The 18,088-nt window shown below is 36.2% G+C and overlaps 1 protein-coding gene across 7 annotated transcripts in view; it reads right to left on the bottom strand.

Annotated features, from left to right (window-relative positions):
- The window catches only part of CNOT2 (CCR4-NOT transcription complex subunit 2), a 93,935-nt gene that overhangs the window by 12,055 nt on the left and 63,792 nt on the right, over nt 1-18,088 (bottom strand). For all 7 annotated transcript variants that reach the window (XM_082310345.1, XM_082310343.1, XM_082310346.1 and 4 more), the window contains 8 exons: nt 15,410-15,476; nt 11,885-12,032; nt 11,082-11,264; nt 8,169-8,248; nt 6,885-7,010; nt 4,167-4,291; nt 2,421-2,541; nt 2,153-2,309 (listed from right to left, as the gene is read on the bottom strand). In XM_082310345.1, the coding sequence (XP_082166471.1) occupies nt 2,153-2,309; nt 2,421-2,541; nt 4,167-4,291; nt 6,885-7,010; nt 8,169-8,248; nt 11,082-11,264; nt 11,885-12,032; nt 15,410-15,476 (1,007 nt within the window). The remainder of the gene's footprint in view (nt 1-2,152; nt 2,310-2,420; nt 2,542-4,166; nt 4,292-6,884; nt 7,011-8,168; nt 8,249-11,081; nt 11,265-11,884; nt 12,033-15,409; nt 15,477-18,088) is intronic.

Consider the following 18,088-nt stretch of genomic DNA (forward strand, 5'->3'; position numbering starts at 1 on the left):
CAGGTATCTTTACCATGAGAAGTACCTCACAAGACAGAAAGTTTTTGCTTTCCGCATGTGAAATGCTTTTATGTTTTTCAAACGACAATTCATAAAGGAAGCAAGGGATGTTTAACATAAAGCAAGATGGCAGGCCAGACACTGAGGACTGCACAGGATGTTTGCAAATCTTTTCTGCAATATAAAATAAAACTAGTTTTCTGATACAGAACATTAACCCTATCCCATCCAAGACCCTTAATACCCTATTCACAGAAATTAAATGTTAAAAGCTTTTAGAAATACAGCTATTTACAGCATACCTGCTAAGGAAAAGCAGCAGCATGCCAGATATATATACTGCATATGTACAAAAACACACTAATAATTTCGATGCTGTATTCAGAAGCTGCATAACACAGCTGCAAGTCATCACATCATCAAAGCATGTTTAGTATTCCTTTGCAATGAGGTACTAGTTTTATATAGACTTTCCCATAGGTATGTTAAGCTTAAGCTTTATGTTAGTCATTAAAACTAATGAATAACATTGAATAAAATAGTATCACCAAAAGTAGTATCACTACTACTATTCTGCATGCCAACATCTAGAGAAAGTAGCTATATAACCAAATGACATAACTAGATTCCACCTGTGTCTAGGAACAGCTCAAGAATTCAGATACCAATGTACTTGAAATTATTTTAATGAGCAAAGGCATTCTACTTTCAGCTGATGATCCTCAAATTATGTTTGAGCAATCTGTACTGAGAACAGCAAATTACTTCAGAATCATGCGGATCCAGGAGACCCATCTCCCAAGTCAGTGCTGTAAGCTCTGCGACTACCAAGGAAAAACAGCAACCCATGGTCAGTATAACTGTTCTTTGTGTATTCTCCTTATGTTGTGAGAGAAGGAGATGGGAGTGGGAAACTACTGGATTCAATGGAAGAGTGACCCACGAGACTAACACTACAAGTGAAGAAGATACTATATTAACGTAACACATTCTGCAAATAACTACAGACAATTGTATTGGAAGTCTGACTTTGGATGATCATTTTGAAATATTTTTTTAAAGTGCCAATGGCATAACAATTTGACTAAGTTTTGATGCAAGCTCCACAGAAAGAACTTCTAGAAGTGGTAATTTCTAAAAAGTTATATCTCTAGAAAGAAATACATAAATTCATGCCAAGACTGAAATTATCAGGAGCCATTTTTCCTATGCTTTCCCTCTCACCTTGATATCCACATTCATCAATCTTCCCTGAACTTGTGCATGTAGAGTGCAGCTCCATATAAATTTGTGAAACATTGAAATTGTGTGTGTGTGTATGCTGTTTGGTCTTTGTTTCATTAATATATTATGTGCAAACCTTAAAATGCATATACTACTCTCTCAATAAGGCTACCACTATGTAAATCTCTGCTGAAACAAAATGATGGGGAGATTCTCAGCTGAAAGTCAGAGTACCAGAAATTAAATTGCTCTCACAATTACAGTCACCTAGAAGATAAGCGTTTTTGTCCAAATTAACCTAGGTTCCTTCTATAAGTAGTGGAGAAAGAGAGACACCCTGGGCTGGTGATTCATCTCATCCATCCAAGCACTTATCTTACCATTACTGCAGTTGCTAACTGCTTTTCTCCCCACTGTCTCTACAGGAAGCCTAGATGACTAAACTTAGGTGAACTGAATGACTAGAAGTTAACTATAAAACTACATTTTCATTTAAATTAATCTTCGGTGCAAGGTAACACTGCAGATGCTCTGTTCGTTATTACACTAATATAAAACAAATTTACCCCCCAAATTGCTGAGAGTTAAGTGTAGATATCCTCAAGGAATATTATTATTTGAAAATTAACATATAGGTGAAACTTATTAACAATACACTGTCAATTCCTTGAAGAAAATCCTAAACAAGTTAGGAGAATAAGCGAAGCCACTAGGTTTATTGAAAGCTTGCATAACAAGATCTCAGTATGCCTTGAAGCACAATTTTCTTGTTTATGAAAATTTTGTTTTACTGTCATTACATTTTCAAATTTTATTTGGCAAAATATCTTGTGGGTTTGATAGTCACATGAGCTAAGTGAGCCTACTGTTATGAATGACAGCACAATAAAACCAAAACTGAAGATAGTACTACAAACCAGAAACTTACTCAGGAGAGTTGAGATTGAGACCTAGTGTTGTTAAATCACTTCCTAATGCAAGATGTACCATTCCTGGATCTGTCTCTGCTGCCCTGATGAATGTTAACAAGCCAATCATTCCAAACTGGTCCGTCACCATCCCTTGAGGAATGTTGGTAACCCGACCTGGGCAAGAACAACAAATTAATTTTCTCCTTTCAAGAAGTGGAGGAATCAACAAGGTGATCTAAATGACTGTCAAAACTTTTAAAGAAGAAAAAGTGGAATGACACATACCATCAGGTAACACCTGGATCCCTTTTTTCTGCTGGTTGTTGTTTTGCGTAGTTGAACTTTTATCTCCAGGAAACTTGGGCCCATCTGTGCTGGATGATGTTTTGCCTGATGTACTCAAATTCTATTAAAAAAAAATTTGCAGAGTTGGTATGATGGAAACAAACCAAAATGGAAAAACTTATTGACCGTATCTTTCAGTCAAGTGCTCTAAACCAGTACGTCAAGTCACCCTAATAAATTAGGCGCTAAAACAGAACCAAGCTGAAGCTCTTGAGTTCTGTTGACAAACCTGGTGTAATATTTACCACTTCCTTAAGTATACTTGTCATACAGTAAGAGCTATTAATGAGCCTAAAGCTTGCAATCTAAAAGGATAAGAAAATACTTTACACCTGAGTTTGAATACACAATGGATATCCCAAGTGCCTGTGACTAGAGGCTATTTTTGACTCATCGCATCATATATTTTTCCCATACAGTCTTGCTCTTGCATGACACTCCATGATGTAGCAACAGATAATAACTCAAGCCAATTTCAGGTGCAAGCAACATACAGTTAGCACACTTGCAATTATCAGGAAAGATGTAAACACTATGTGTCTGGCAACAAAACTGTGACTGCACTCCAGGAGCCCCTATACTGACAAAAGACATCTTCCATAACTATTATTTCTTACTCTTTAGTATTCTTTAAAACAAGTCTGCAGTAACAAAATGTAATCACATTTACTCCCTCCGTTCTTACTGTATTCAACACTAGCTGCATCAGACCATTTTCCACACGATAAACCTGGCAACAACATTTGGGGGCTAGGCTTCCCCCCCATCCCTTTTTTAAACAGTTGCATTTTTCAGTTTTCACGTGAGTTTGTAGTCACATCCACTACCTACTCATCAGTATTTATGCCACCCTGATTAACATATTTTTTTGCAATTATAAGTAATAAACCAATCAGAAACTAGAACATTTTGTTAAATAATGTAGGAAACTGTTCTCTACCATCCAAATTTTATTCACCTTTCATTTGTAAGAAAAAAAAGCAATTTTCATTACAAATCTTTCAGAGAAAACAATGAAAAAACCCCATAATCTTATGATCTGAGAGAGAGAGAGAGAGAGAGAGAGAGAGAGAGAAGGGATGATAATTCTGACAATACTTAAGATACAGTGTATCCCACCAGTCTACAGCATACCCATGAATGCAATGGTCTCTATTAAAAGAACTTGTTCCCTGCGATTTCGTTTCCCCATCAAGAATTTTACCTTAAAGTGTGATATTGTACCACCTAACTTTTAAAGGGTTTGACAGCTCTGAAGAAAGATGTTATAATGTGTAAATTACTACTACTGATGAGAGGCACCAACAGCGAAAAATGAGCTGGAACTGGTAGAAAAAGAAATTATGAATTGCAAAACTTGAAAAATATGTATCAATTCTCAAAAATAAATTTTGAGGTGTTCTTGCAAGTTCCTCCCTGGCCCCTCCCCAAAATACAAAAGGATACAAAGAAGTCATCTGAAATTAAGAACGCAAGGTCACAGTGACTGTTGGGACCAAAAAACTTCCTGAGAAATTCCATTTACATAGTTCTATTTGAAATGCTGCTTATGCAAAATTTCTTGTTAATTCAGAGGGGCAAATTTGAAAATCTTATATTACAAATATAGTCACTGCACATTTTAAAATATAATTACCAAAAGAAGTACGAACACTCAAAATAAAAGAAGCTTTAAGGTTTACTTACAGATTTATTGTCATCATTACTCGATGTTGGGTCTTTGTAGCTGGAGCCTGGTAATGCTGGAAAATCTTCATTGTGTATTGAAAAGTCCTGGGACTGCTCACTTGCTGGTTTTGTTACCATTCCAACTATCATCAAAATGAAAGCAGGAATAACATTAGACGACTGCTACGTAAAGAATTTTCTGCTGTTTATCTTGCTTACTGTCCATTTTCATTATGTGCAAGCTGTACAGCAGAAACGACTTTCAAAAAAACAGGTAAACCAAAACAAAGCATATTCATTTAAAACATCCACACATATTAGACTAAAGCCTCTTATTTAAGTGTGAGCTGAGAAACACTCCAGGTTAAATTCATAGACACATCCATTGCTTTAAGAATGAAGCCCAGGACTTTTACCAGGAACAGCACCTGTTTTGCACATCTAAATAATCAAATAATCTTTACAGGCATTACTAAAGCAGTATTTAAGGAAATCCACTGATGAAGGAAGGATGTACTGCTTCTAAGATTATAATGCATTTTTCCTCCAACCCCTAATTGCATGAAGAATTTCTTAACATAATCTCTTTAGAAGCACGTATTCTTAAAGGATGCCCAGCTAACTTGCAACAGAACATATCACCAATGAAATACTTGCCTGTGACATAAGAACGACTCCTACTTTCAGTATGAAAACTGAAAGCATTTAGCCTGCAACTCTCAGTGCTCTGACCCTAATTTAAAAAAAGTAGGCCAGTCACATTGGAACATGGATTCCGACTACTGAAAAGCAACATTCTTTTTTTTTAATGCCAGTTTAAAAAAAAAAAAAAAACCAAAAAAAAAACAAAAAAAAACAAACTAAAAACCAAACCAAACCAAAAAAACAAACAAAAAAACACCGAAGAAAAGCCCCCAAACCACACACCCAAGGGCAAATATTCTTTGCTGAGAGACAGAGAAGCAATATAGTGATTTGGTTGCAAACAACACTGCACTAGAGGAAGAGAAGATAGTAGTCTAGGGCCCATTTTTCAGAGAGTCTTAACAGATGTATAGGATCTAAAATAGTTCAGTAGCTGACAATATATATGACTTTCTCTAGTATTCTGCAGTTGGAGATCAAAGTTCCTTTATTTTAAGAAAAAAAAAAACTGAGTTAATCTTGTTTCTGCTGTGCACCCTTTTCATCCAGAGTTAGGATTTCTTCCATTGGATGAATAAAATTGATAATGAATTAACTGTGTATTGCATATTCTCATTCTATCCAAAAAGTTGTTTGAAGTCTATTTTCCTAAATAAGCTAACCATGAAGAAAGTATGTCTCTGCTCAGTTTCAAACCTTTTTTTTCTTGATCACAACCAAAAGTGCTCTCCACTTCTGGAGACAGTGTCCAGTACATCTCATATCCCTGTTTCTTGATTGTTTCTACCACCATACCCATCCCATCCCCTGCATTAAGCATATGCTCAAGATAACTCTTCAGACAGAAATTTCTTTCCTGGTACATCACACAGTTGTGCGAACAGCTATGCTAGCATCAAAACGGGGAAACGGTGTAAGCACAGGAGCAATTACATTTTTTTTTTATGCGGCAGCGCTGCTGCACGTTGAACTCCAGCTCCATGCTGGAAGTACATCTGTGTGGATCTCTTTCCTATCTTCTATCAATCAATTTTCCATGTAATGGCTTCTTTCAGAAACAAGAAAAAATCTCACGTAAACCACAAGGCAAATTAGCTCTGCACTCTCAGTGCAACTTTTCAGTGGCTTCACTTGGGGAAGTGACTTTTCTCTGTGTTTAGAAGCACTTCAGTTTAACTTGTTTAGCTCTTTCTCACAGCTATCTTAAGCAGAGGGCCTTGGTTACGCCCAATCCATGAGGCTACTTTCTCCTAGATAATGCGGTATCTATTATTTCTCTCCAATTAAAGTTGGAGATATCTCTGAAAAACACTAGCTTTTTATAGTTAGAAAACACTGGGTTATTTTTGGTTGGAAATTTGACAAGTGTCATAAAAATAACTTTAGGTTATAAAAGCAACTTTTCAGAGTAGCTGATACAACATCCATGACAAAATCTACTAAAGCAGTAAGGAAAATAAAAGCATTGTGCCTCATGCTAAGCTTACCTGAATTTTTTCCAGACCCAAATAATAAGATTTGTATCCACCTTAATGTTTTTCCTTTTATTATTTATTAAGCTGTTCAGCAAGAATTATATGAGAGACTTGGAATCTGACTGATAATACTTGATGCTTACAGGTTATTTTTTGAAATATGATGTTCATCATAAGAGTGACAGTGAGCAGTACTACAGCAAGTACTACCAATAAACAGAAAATATACAGTAGGTTTACAGCTGCTGACCTTTTACACAGTAACATCTCTAGTAATCAAATATTATTTCTAAAATTTACTATTCAGACCTTGACAGTTCTCGTATACATGCAATTAGAAAACAACCTATTGCCCAAGAAATGTCTAGAGTGAGCAGCTTCAGAGTAATCATACTATACAAACTGAGGTGAAACTAAAGCAGATGAGTTCTAATACTTACAAAAGCATGAGACAAATCTCCAATCACAGAGATATTGATTATTTATTTTAAAAAATGAGACTTAGGAGCTCAAGCGTCTGGCATTTTTCAAGACTACCTATTGTCTTATGAACAGCAAAAGGTGAATCAAGCAAATACCGATTTCATCCAAATAGCTTTCAAAATTATAGTCTTACCATAGGGTGCCCTTCCAGCTAAAGGGTTTATTAATGGAGTTGGATTGCCACTTCCTTCCCTTCTGTTTCTGTCTGCTAGTGCTGGAAAATCTGAGAGGTCCAGTCCTGTCACATTTTCACTTCCATCTACAATTAAAACAGATATTTTAAATTCCCTTACGTTTTTTACTCAAAGACTTCATTATGTGCAAGATAAGTGTAGGATATATTTTCTTTCTTCAAATTGATCTTTTTACTCTTACTATAATTATTACAAATAACTACAGCCTCTGGGTTATAAGACTAGCCTAAAGAGCATCAAGATGTTTGGGGTTTGTTTTTAAAGAAGAGCTAGTCAACAGTATTTAGTAACAAGATCTATTCATTTTGAATTAAAGACTGCACACATAAAATACAGGCAGACTATCAAAATTACAGTACTAGGATAGGTAGCCTGTTTAAAATTTAAGGAGCTATCGAGAAGAAATTTGAGAGAATAACCCATATTAGCGGCAGCATCAAGGAGCTCTTTGGTGCCTAGATAAGGTAAGATAAAGCTGAAGAACGGCATTGGCTCTACAGCTGCAAGTTAGACAGGAACATTTTTTGATTTGCAGCAGAAAACACTACATAGGCGAGGCCAGAGCTGCGGCTCTATAAAGATGTCACAAGGTCCTAGGGGATGCCCAAACCCTTCCACTCTGTGATGTCACCAGCACCTCAGGTTGCTTCATGTACACAGCCACCTACAGAAATGTCAGCACGGACAAACCTAAGGCATTTATGCACAAGTGTATTTTCCCCTCTCTAGTTCATTAAATTCAGGTGCAGAAGTAATTCCTGGAGAAAAATCACAACTGAAACAACCGAATGAAAGGATCACATTATAAAACAGTTGTTCAAACGGAGTTTGAGATTTCAAAAAAATGCTTTCCCACTGGTTTTGCCCTATATAATGTTTTCGTAGAAAATCGATAAATCTTTTCTTCTCTGATCCTCTTTTCAATTCCATAGCTTTTTTGCATTTCTAACCAACTAAGTATAATCTGTAGTCATGTGATGTACAGTCAGTATTCTACAGAATACTTTCACTTTGTCTTCAAAAGCATTAAAATCCACTGTTATGAAGTAGTAAGAGCTTCACAGCACCGCTCTTGAAGCGGCATTTATATGGAACAACTGAAAATTATAATGAAGTTGCACTCCAACAGAACAAAGTATTTTCAATTAAGACTTATTTAGTCAAAAAAAAAAAAAAATCTTTCTACTGTACTTTAAGATCAGCGTCAATCAGAGTAAACTCACCTGTTCCATTAAAAATGTTACTTGATAAGGAGTTATTCATTCCAAATGCCTGATTTCTGTTCATCCCAAATCCAGACATACTGTGAAAAAAATCCAGGAAGTCAGACAAAAGGGTATACATACTATGTAATTCCCAGTGGAAGGCATTAACGGGAGAAAAAACCCTAAGACACTTAAATTATTTCAAGCTTAAGCAACCCACATTAGCCTAAACTAAGTTTTTAACTACTTTCCTTTATACTTCTGAAAACTCTGAGCAGCAGCAGGCACTGTTCAATCAAGACAACTGGAATGACTTCAGAATAACTTAGGTTTTTAATAGCCACTGTGTCTTAAGACATCTGTCAACCAACAAGTTATGACAAACATGATCGTTACTCAGTAATTTCATATAGAAAAATGAAGCAGCAGTAAATGCAATAGTGAAAAGTCAGACTACAATCCATTCATTTACAGGTGGGAAGCTAGGTCATGGAAGTGATCAAGTTTGTCATGACTCAGTTACAAGCTGAGCAGTTATGGCGTGCAATCACCACCATGTGCACATGGCATTATTATGAGCATAGGGATGGTCTCTGCCACACAAGGACACCAGCAAAATTAAAATTTCATACAGTCAGGCAAAAATGTTTGAAGACATCTAAATATCATATAGGACTACTGTGGTCGGAAAGACACCCTCACAAATGATCCGCTTCATTCTGTGTGAGCTGGAGATGTTGAGGAGCCCAAAGGTAGGCCCCAGCTGAGGGAAATTCTGAATTTCTGCCCTGTGGGAAATCACAACATTCATTTTTCCCCTGTAACAGGATGGAAGTTGATGTTTCAGGAGTTTCCATAAATAAAAATGTCAAATGTTTTCCTAGTGGAAATTTCACCTACACGGACTTTTTCCACATTTACAAGTCTGAAGCATTTCACTCCAATTTGAAACAGCCCTAAATGCTTCATGTTGGATTGAGACATCAAGAAAGGGAACAGTTAGCCAAGACTGGTCCTTGTCCTGCTTTGCCTCCCCAAGGTGGTGTATTTGAAAGACATCGAGATCTTTGACACCTCGCGTGGCTGAAGAAATACATTCGTAGTATCATCTGTGTACTTTAGACCTGGTGAGAGCACCAACAGGAGACAACTCGATCTTGAGGGCATATAATCTAGCCTGATGACAGACAGTATTTCTCACACAAGGGGGTGTTTGCTTTTAAGGTAATTCTAAACAACCACATTAAGAATTTCAGGGATAAGAAAGGGATTAGGCCACAAAATGCATACTCCTCTACAATTATTTGTAACCTGTTTTACCAGGGTAACTAAGAAAGGGGAAGTGAAGTATTTTTTATGTTCAAAAACCTAAAAACTTTCACTGCTCCAACTAAGGCAACCATTCAGACAACACTTCTTAGAAGTCACATAATTCATGCACCTGTCAAGGAAACACCATATATTTTTTTTTTCCCAAGTATAATTTCAAAATTTCATTAAATATATCAATTAACAATTGGATATGTACTACTACTATACTTCTCTAGGCTAATAAACTGTGGAATAAGAACTTGTCATTGTTCCAGTGATATTTCCTTCTCAACTTGTAAAAATTGTAGCTTCTTGAAACTGAGATATACAATGCAAACAGTGAAAGATGAGGATTTTAATTCAAATGCTCCTACAGACACGGATTTCATTATCTACCCTACATCTGAATGATATTTAAACAAGTACTTTCTAGACATATATCAATCTTCAAAATCATTGCCCTCTGCATGTAGAGTTTTTAAGTATATTACTATTTCAACCTTTTGTGATGCTCAAGTTTCAAAAATACTTCCAAACATAAAATTATCTTTTAAAATTATCACCTCCTTTACTTGCTGCTATACATCACAGGAAAGAAAAACCAAATTCTATGTAACCAGAGGCAAGATACAAAGTCTTCTCACACTCCAAGAACATAAACCACTACTACCAAATCTCTATTGCTGTGATCGAGAAAAGCATTTTTATGCCTGTATCAGTGTGAAACTACAGAACTAAATAGTCCAACCAAGTTTCAGATAACCGTGACATTAGTTTTCACCTTCCTTTATCTGTTTTGTAAAATACTAGATTGGGTTAGAGGTGGCACCTGGCTACCATGAGCTTGTTTGTGCTCCACATAAGAGTCATTCCCCTAAGGAAGGGCCTGAAGGGAGAAAAAGGACGAAACTAGGGGCACAGAGATTGGGAGGTTGTGGAATGAAGCCTGGAAAGCAGTCGGCTGTGCCAAGCACACATTAAATAATTAGAATCAACACACTTTTCACTACAAGTTTATCAGTATGAACTAAGCATAAACATAGCACCAAAACACAGTTAAAGCCTGATGATTTATGACGTTACAATCTTGACCAGTTAGAAAAAGAGCCGAAGTGACTGAGAAGCTTTTGGCACCTAAATGAGCACCACATCCTTAAATGAATGGCAAACCACTGTTCTCTATATTATTCCAGAATTTACAGAAGTAGAACACTAGGTCCCTACTGCATCTAAATCAGTTAACTATTCTTCCAGAATAACTATTGTGTTTTCAAATCTGGCCTTACTTCTTCCCAAACCCATAGATGAATAGTCTTAAAATGGAAGCATATACCCAAAAATCAATGCATGTTTTAAAAACAAACTCAGGAACACACAAGAAACATCACATATCTTAAAGAAGCAGCAGCAGAAAGTCAGTAGTCAGAAACAGAATTTAGCTTACAGGCTTCAAAAAGCTTGTGTGAATATTAAAAGCAGCTTCAAAGTTTACTGCCAGTAGACGAGAACACACGAAGCAGCGCTTTCGAGATTTGTTCTAATGGATAAAAATTAGATTTCCAGAGCAGCATTTAAGCATGTCCATGGCTGTACAGGGATGGTCTGACTAAGCAGCCTTACCTGTTCACAGTAAAAGGTTGTCGAGAGGGTTGCTGCTTTGGCATACATATTATGCTTGGAGAGCTTCTGTTGGGGCTGCCTAACCCTGAACTGCTCATGCTGTTTGTCCTGCTGGGAATTCCAATGCCCTGACCAACCTGGGAGTGGTTCATCATATTCCTAGGATTCATAGGCAATATCCCCCTGAAAGAGAAAAACCATCCGGAGAGATGAATCTGTACAATAATATTTGGTTACCCATTTAGATTACTAACGTAGGATGGACTCTGAGCTGTTGCAACTTAATTTGTGCTTAGCATCAACACAGCATGTTTGGATTACTCTCTATAATTAATGTAGTTTTGGATTTCTTCAGAAATACCAGATGACCCATTACATACTGATCAAGTCCTTGGTCAGGTTTAAATACTTTAATATTATGCATTTGAAAAGGTGTTACAGCTCTTTTTTAATGAGCAGTTCAGACCTACCACCTTAATATTCTTATAAGTGTATGACATCCATATAAAAATTTTAACTGTACATTTACCGAAACAACCAAAAAACAGCCTCTTACATTCTGAAGCAGAATTTGCCAGAAATTTGTCCTTTACATACAAAAAAATCACATAGTGTCTTACAGTAAGTCCTATCTTACTGTTTCACAGTATTATTTCCCTAACATAGGCAGTGGTCAACAGAAACTACTTTTCCTGTTTTTTAATTAATCAGACTCTAAAGTAGTTGAGGCAAAATATGCAGAACATTTAACAAGAGCTCTGCAGAAAGACACAATCGCAGAAATATCGGCTATCAATAAATACCTGCTCGGAGATGGAGGCGTGTGAAGTGACATTGTTGGTACCCCTGTTGTTGGCGTTACGTGGCTCGGTAACTGAGTGCCTTGTGATAAGCTGCGATTTAACTGAGGGGTATTGTTGCTCATTCCCCTCATTGGAAGGCCTAGTGCACCTATTGAAAAAAAATTCAGAGGGGTGGAGATATAGAGCAATCAGGAACAAAGTCTTCTCCATCAGGTGTAGATGGAAACAATTTATGCTGACAACCTACAAAAAAGTGTAAAGACTGAAGGAAAGTGCAGTGTAAAAACTAAGTCCTTGTTTGCATAGTAGAAGCCCAATTATCTCAAATTTAGCCCCATTTCTGTTAAACTTTAAAAAGGCTCTTTAAGGAATTTCTGTATTTGAGTCACTAACAAAATTTTATTTCCTTCGATATGCATACTGTGGAGAAAGGTTTACTTTTGAGTTTTTGATGAGAACATGGAAACCTACAAATTATCTCAAAAAAGGCAGCATTTTGAGAAAATAACTGCACTCAAGAAATATGTTAATTACTTTTGAATAAACTGGTATGTATTTGGCCAGTATTTATAACACTGATCTGTCTTGTTAAAAATTAAGCAAATCTTTAATAACAAAGAAAATTATTAATATTTTGTTACATTGCCTTTAGGACAACAAAAGCAACTTTTTAGGCCAGTTCTCTGTAAACTTTAAGTTGCTTCTTTTTGACAACAGAACTTCACTGTCTATGACCAAGTCAAGTTCAATCTTTTGAGAAAAGAAAGGAAGCAGAATTTTAACTGCCCTCTATTAGCATTTAAAAATATACAGAAGATTTTTGACATTGTGACCAAAAGTATTTTCTACACAAACAATTGGGTGTGACAGAACAAAGTAAGCACTTCAGTGAGGTAAAAAAAGAAATCACTTTAACTCAGAACAGCAAAAGATAACCAGCTGCTGCCCATCTCAAAATGTCCAAAAACTTTATGAAGTTTCTCATCATTCTCACATTGCTTTTCTGTGTTTATGAAGTTTCGGAATGGTGGTCAAAGACAAGAAAAAGTCATTTAGTGCAACATATCAATAGAAACAAACGTAGCATATAGAATGTGATAGCTCTAAGTAACACTCCCTAATGCTTTGGCATAAGGCTGCTGAGGTAGACTCACAGAACTCAAAACTCTATCTTGCAGACCAAACAAAAGAAAAACGGTGATGAATCAGCACTCTCCCATGGTAGATCACCCCTGCAGAAAAGCTGAATATGCCAGTGTACAACGTGATTAAATACTAAGAAGGCAAAGAATGGGCATAGCATACGCTCAGGTTATCATCGTGGACAAGGTCTGAAGAAACCTCCCAGTTGTTTAGTTCTCACACTTTAAGAACTGCTGTCTGTCTGTGCCCTACCCTACCATTTGCAATCCAAGAAATTTGCAATAACACTCAAAGTTTTGATAACACTCAAATTTATCTCTATACATTCAGATTAAGAGGTAGTGTGACTTGCTATAACAGGCCTCCTAAGACTTCATTAAATGCTGATTATATCAAGGTGTTCACTGTAAATATTTTGGCAATTTGCTGCATCAGAATAATTTCAATAAGCAGAAATATACATTATAAATAATATTTAATGCTGATTAACAATTAGGTGGAATTTAAAAAATAAAATGGTAAAGAAAAAATACATACACTTCCAAACTAGCTACAGTACACTGAAAAACATGATTACAATATTCAGGTTAATTTTATGCAAGCATTTGTTTCAGCAAAGCCAGTTTTACACTGATGGTTATTTCTTGTTGGCTTTCTTTAAACTAGAATTTTTAATGAGTAGGGCTGTAACAACAAAGTAGAACTATATTCCCGTGGCTGGCAAGTAGGGGCAGTTGAAATATTCACCATAAGGGGGGGAAAAAAAAAAAAAAGGAAAAAAAAAAATCTTTTTACTTATGCTTCCTTTTTCCACTTTTTTAACTGAGACAAGAGATCTGCATGGGCTATACTGGAGGAGGCTGATCAATGAAGTGGCCAATTTCCTGCCTAACAGTAAAGTTTAAGTTACATTAACTCTATAACATGACATCTTGCTAAATGACTGACAGCTACCAATCTAAAAGTGCACAGGCATTATCAGCTTTGTTTTTCTCACAAGTATTTTAATCATAAGCATTGACTTCAACACAGAAGTTTCTTGCTCCTTTTTCTCAAGAAAACTGAACCTTGATAATATTTACTTTCTAATTTTTAGCCGTGCATGTCTCCATGTTAGAGAGATTATGTCCTAGGCACCACAACCAACTGAATGAAGAAAGTTGATGAAAAATGTTAACCTTAAAAATAAACAACAAATAACTGTGGGAAACAGAATGAATAAACCACTTCAGAAGCTTTATACAGTTAAGTCTGAAAGGTTCAATAGTGCCAGATTCAGGACCCAAAAAGCCAAGAGCCAAACATGACTCTCACACTGGCCAGAAACTGCTCATATAAATCTCAGTAGCATAATCAAATGCCAGTTTATATTATGTGGTCACTCATCAACAGCCACTGAGATAGTAAAAAAAAAAAAAAAAATCCCTATTTTTTTTCAAACTATTTGAAGAAAGCCGAAAGAAGTTGTGAAGGCCATGCATCTAGCAGACAAAGCTTTTAGTTTGTCCAGATAAAAAAGTCCAGACTCTCTAAAATACTCTAAAGACACTTTTTCTTAGATTCCAAGTCAGATGCACCTGGCAACAAAGCTGCAAACATTCAAAAGCGTACAGTGATGAAAGAGAGATGTTCACAAACCCGTTTTACTTGTGTAACTGTATCTAACTCAGATATTCTGAGTCACTTTCTGGGTGCACCTCTCAGCTACAAGGAGGCTCAGTTCTCAACGCTGGCCTTTAAGTTAGGTGGCTAGCGTTACACACTGTGACTGTTGTTCTACAGGTCTTCTATTGCAACAATATACACAAGACTGACACATACAGAAAAAAATCTTCAAGGTATGGGAAAGAAAAAAAAACAGTAGTGCACAAGGCAATAATCTTACTGGCATAGTTCTTTGCCAAATGCGAGTTGCCAAGCATGTACACAAGATTTAATTTGCTCCCATAGAGCATGAAATATCAATTATAATTTAAGGTATAATTTCCTTCTATTCCTTACGTATTTTTCTGAACTAGGTTCATTTTGGCCTAGCTCACTTTCCTTAGTTGTTCCTTCAGAGAGTCACAGTTAAATCACAGACGTTCTTTATAGGATGATTATATTTGGATATTTAACAGTTATACGGTGTCAATATATGATACTGCATAGTGCAGTTTAGTGCATACTAGTTTAGTGCATACTAAACACTGCAAATATGCATAGTAAGCAAAGCAAAAATGTATCTTCAAAAGAAAAAAAAAAATGACACAAATAAGGAGACATTGTCTTTTTTACAATCACCAGAAAACAAAGCCATATGCACGTTCTCTATCCAAAGAGCGTGAAACTAGAGCATATTTAGCATAAAATAAACATATTATCAATAAAAAGAATTCTTACTTTGTTGCCCGTATAAACTTGCCCCAAACTGAGACAGCTGACCTGATGTTGATGGTGATGCCAGCATCTAAATGAGAGAAGAATAAAAGGTTAAAGACACAAAGATACTGCACTATCTTGGTCTGAAAGTTTACAACTGTATATTGCTTTTGCCAAGAAAGCCAAAACAGCAACTGAAAACTCCTTTTAAGTCATCAGAAGTTTTAGAAACTCCCCAAATTATCTGCACAGTAACAACTGTAACAGCATAGTACATGCCAATAAAAATTTATGACTTTACATGTATAAAAACAGACTTTCTTTTACTTTCAACAAATAGCGTAGCGGAAGAAGATCCAAAAGCTTTCAGTTTTTCTACCATTGTAGCTAAGAGACCTATCTTTACAGAAGAAGGAATATTCAGTTATTTAAATCAGATATACGTTTTTTTTCTCCCTTGAAAAACATGCATCATACAAGCAGATCAACCCCTGTTCAATGTAATAATAGCAAGTGCAAAACTTCGTGTTATCAGTAGCAAAAGGTGGGAAATGAGTGGCTAGGTAGCAGCAGGTATATAGAAACAGATATGAACTTCAGATAAGATTCCAATGTTAAAATTGTAATGTACCCCCCTAAGGGTACGTGCTCGTATACACCATATGAATAGGTAAGATGTACAAACATCAGAAGGAATATTTCCTGCTCTATTATGCCCACATATTTCCATTAAAACCTTTTCTGTCAACTTTCAGACATCACACAAGAAGTGTGACAAACTAGAGAGACTCTTGAGAACATCTAAAAAAAACCAAAAAACAAAAAACAAAACACACACAAAAAAAACCAAACTCCAAAACCGCGTACTCCAAAGAGAAGGCAACTAAGGTAAGGACATGACACCGGGCTTCCAGTCATTGCTGTAAGAGAAGAATACTCTCCATACTGCTGCAGAAATTGAAAGTATTAATAAATATGAGAAACAGGAGATTTAGGCAAAACATTTGGGAAAAAAAAGCGCCCTTTGCAATCTTAAGGACAGTTAAGCACCAGAACATCAATCCCTGGATGTTTCTAAAGAACAGATTAGATGTTCATCAACATTAAGTATAGATGATTGTCCCTTGGAGCAAGAAGAGGTTTTAGTTGACCTAATCCATCCAGCTCACAACAGAATATGCTACTCGTACTTACTAACGCATGGGCAAATGTCTGCTTGTTTAGCGCAGTAGTCTGGACTTGTATTGAATTTTAGGATGGTTTCAAGGAAAGGAATGTCTGGATTCTTAAACAAAAGGGGATTTCAAGCTTTTTCAATTTGAGAGCAAAGAATTCAAATCAAAATAACTTTTACTGTGATAAATTACAAATTGCTTTGTTGACTTAATCTAGACAGATGTAAAAAACAAACCTTATAAACTGAATCTGCTAGTTGTCTATACTGAGGCCAAATCTAGATGGTAGAAATGAGAAAGAAGACATGCAGGGTAGACACTAAATATCAAAAGTAGCATTCACGTCTGTAAATCACAAAGCATTTACGATTTTTTGAATACATACAGAAAGCACGAGAAGAGAAATTACAGCAGGCAATTACTGTAGACCACCAGAAAACATATCAGAAATATCACCCCAAAATACTATATACTCACACATATTCTGAACAAAGTACACATATTTGATAGTAAGCAACTACAGCAACAAACATCCACGCTTGCATACGTTAAGAGGTTTGAAATACTAAGACAAAAACTTCCCGCAGAAAAAAATATAACCAAAATACATGAAAAACTGGACCAATGTTCTCCTTTCTTAGTGAAGAACTGGCTGTGAACAAAAGAACATTTTAAATAACTACCAGTGGCTTCAGCTCAGCACTCAGATAGCAAAATTCACAGGCCACATCTGCATCAGCAAATAATGCTGCCAGAGAGAAGTGCATTTGTAAAACAAAAAAGTTGGTCCTGAGGGCCCAACATACTACTGTATGCATTTCTAACTAGGGTTAGCTGTGACTAAAACACCTGATGCCACAGACTGGTTGCCGGTTCGTGAGTGGAACATGTTTGGTGCGCTCCTGGAGCATCTCTTCCAGCCTATTTTGATCCAGAAGGATTCAAATTCACTCACACCAAGACTGCTCTGCAACGTGAACCAAAGCATGCAGAAGCGGGGACACCTGGAAGACAGACTTCAAAAGCACACTCCCCACCCAAACTAACAAACTGATGTTTGTTAAACATTGATAAAACAAGCTGATAGAGTAGTTTAAGAAAGGAAAGACAAAGTAAAATGGGGAGGTAAAAAAAAAAAAAAAAAAAAAAAACAAAAAAAAAAACATTCGAGTTTGACAAGTTGGAAAATCCTAGAACATGTTGCAAGGTGTGGTGAACTGTAATTCTTCGGAAAAAATGAGAGAAAAAGTTACGAGAAACCTTCAGAGAAAACGACAAAAGCACACAAGCAAAAAAATAAAACCCAAAAAAACCCAAACCAACCAACCAGATATTCAGATAGAAACAGCAGTCAAAAAGTAGTACTAGCTTTGGGACAGGTAAGGAAAACAGTTAAGGCAAAAAGAAGATCCCATAAGAACAGCTGCTCAGGGCATTCGAAAATTGCTGTGATTGTATGTGATATAATAAGCAGAAGATGGTACAAATCTCAGCATAAAACTCTTTTATTTATAATGTTAGCTTG

The sequence above is a fragment of the Platalea leucorodia genome (assembly GCF_965183815.1).
Source record: "Platalea leucorodia genome assembly, chromosome: 4".
Lineage (NCBI taxonomy): Eukaryota > Metazoa > Chordata > Aves > Pelecaniformes > Threskiornithidae > Platalea > Platalea leucorodia.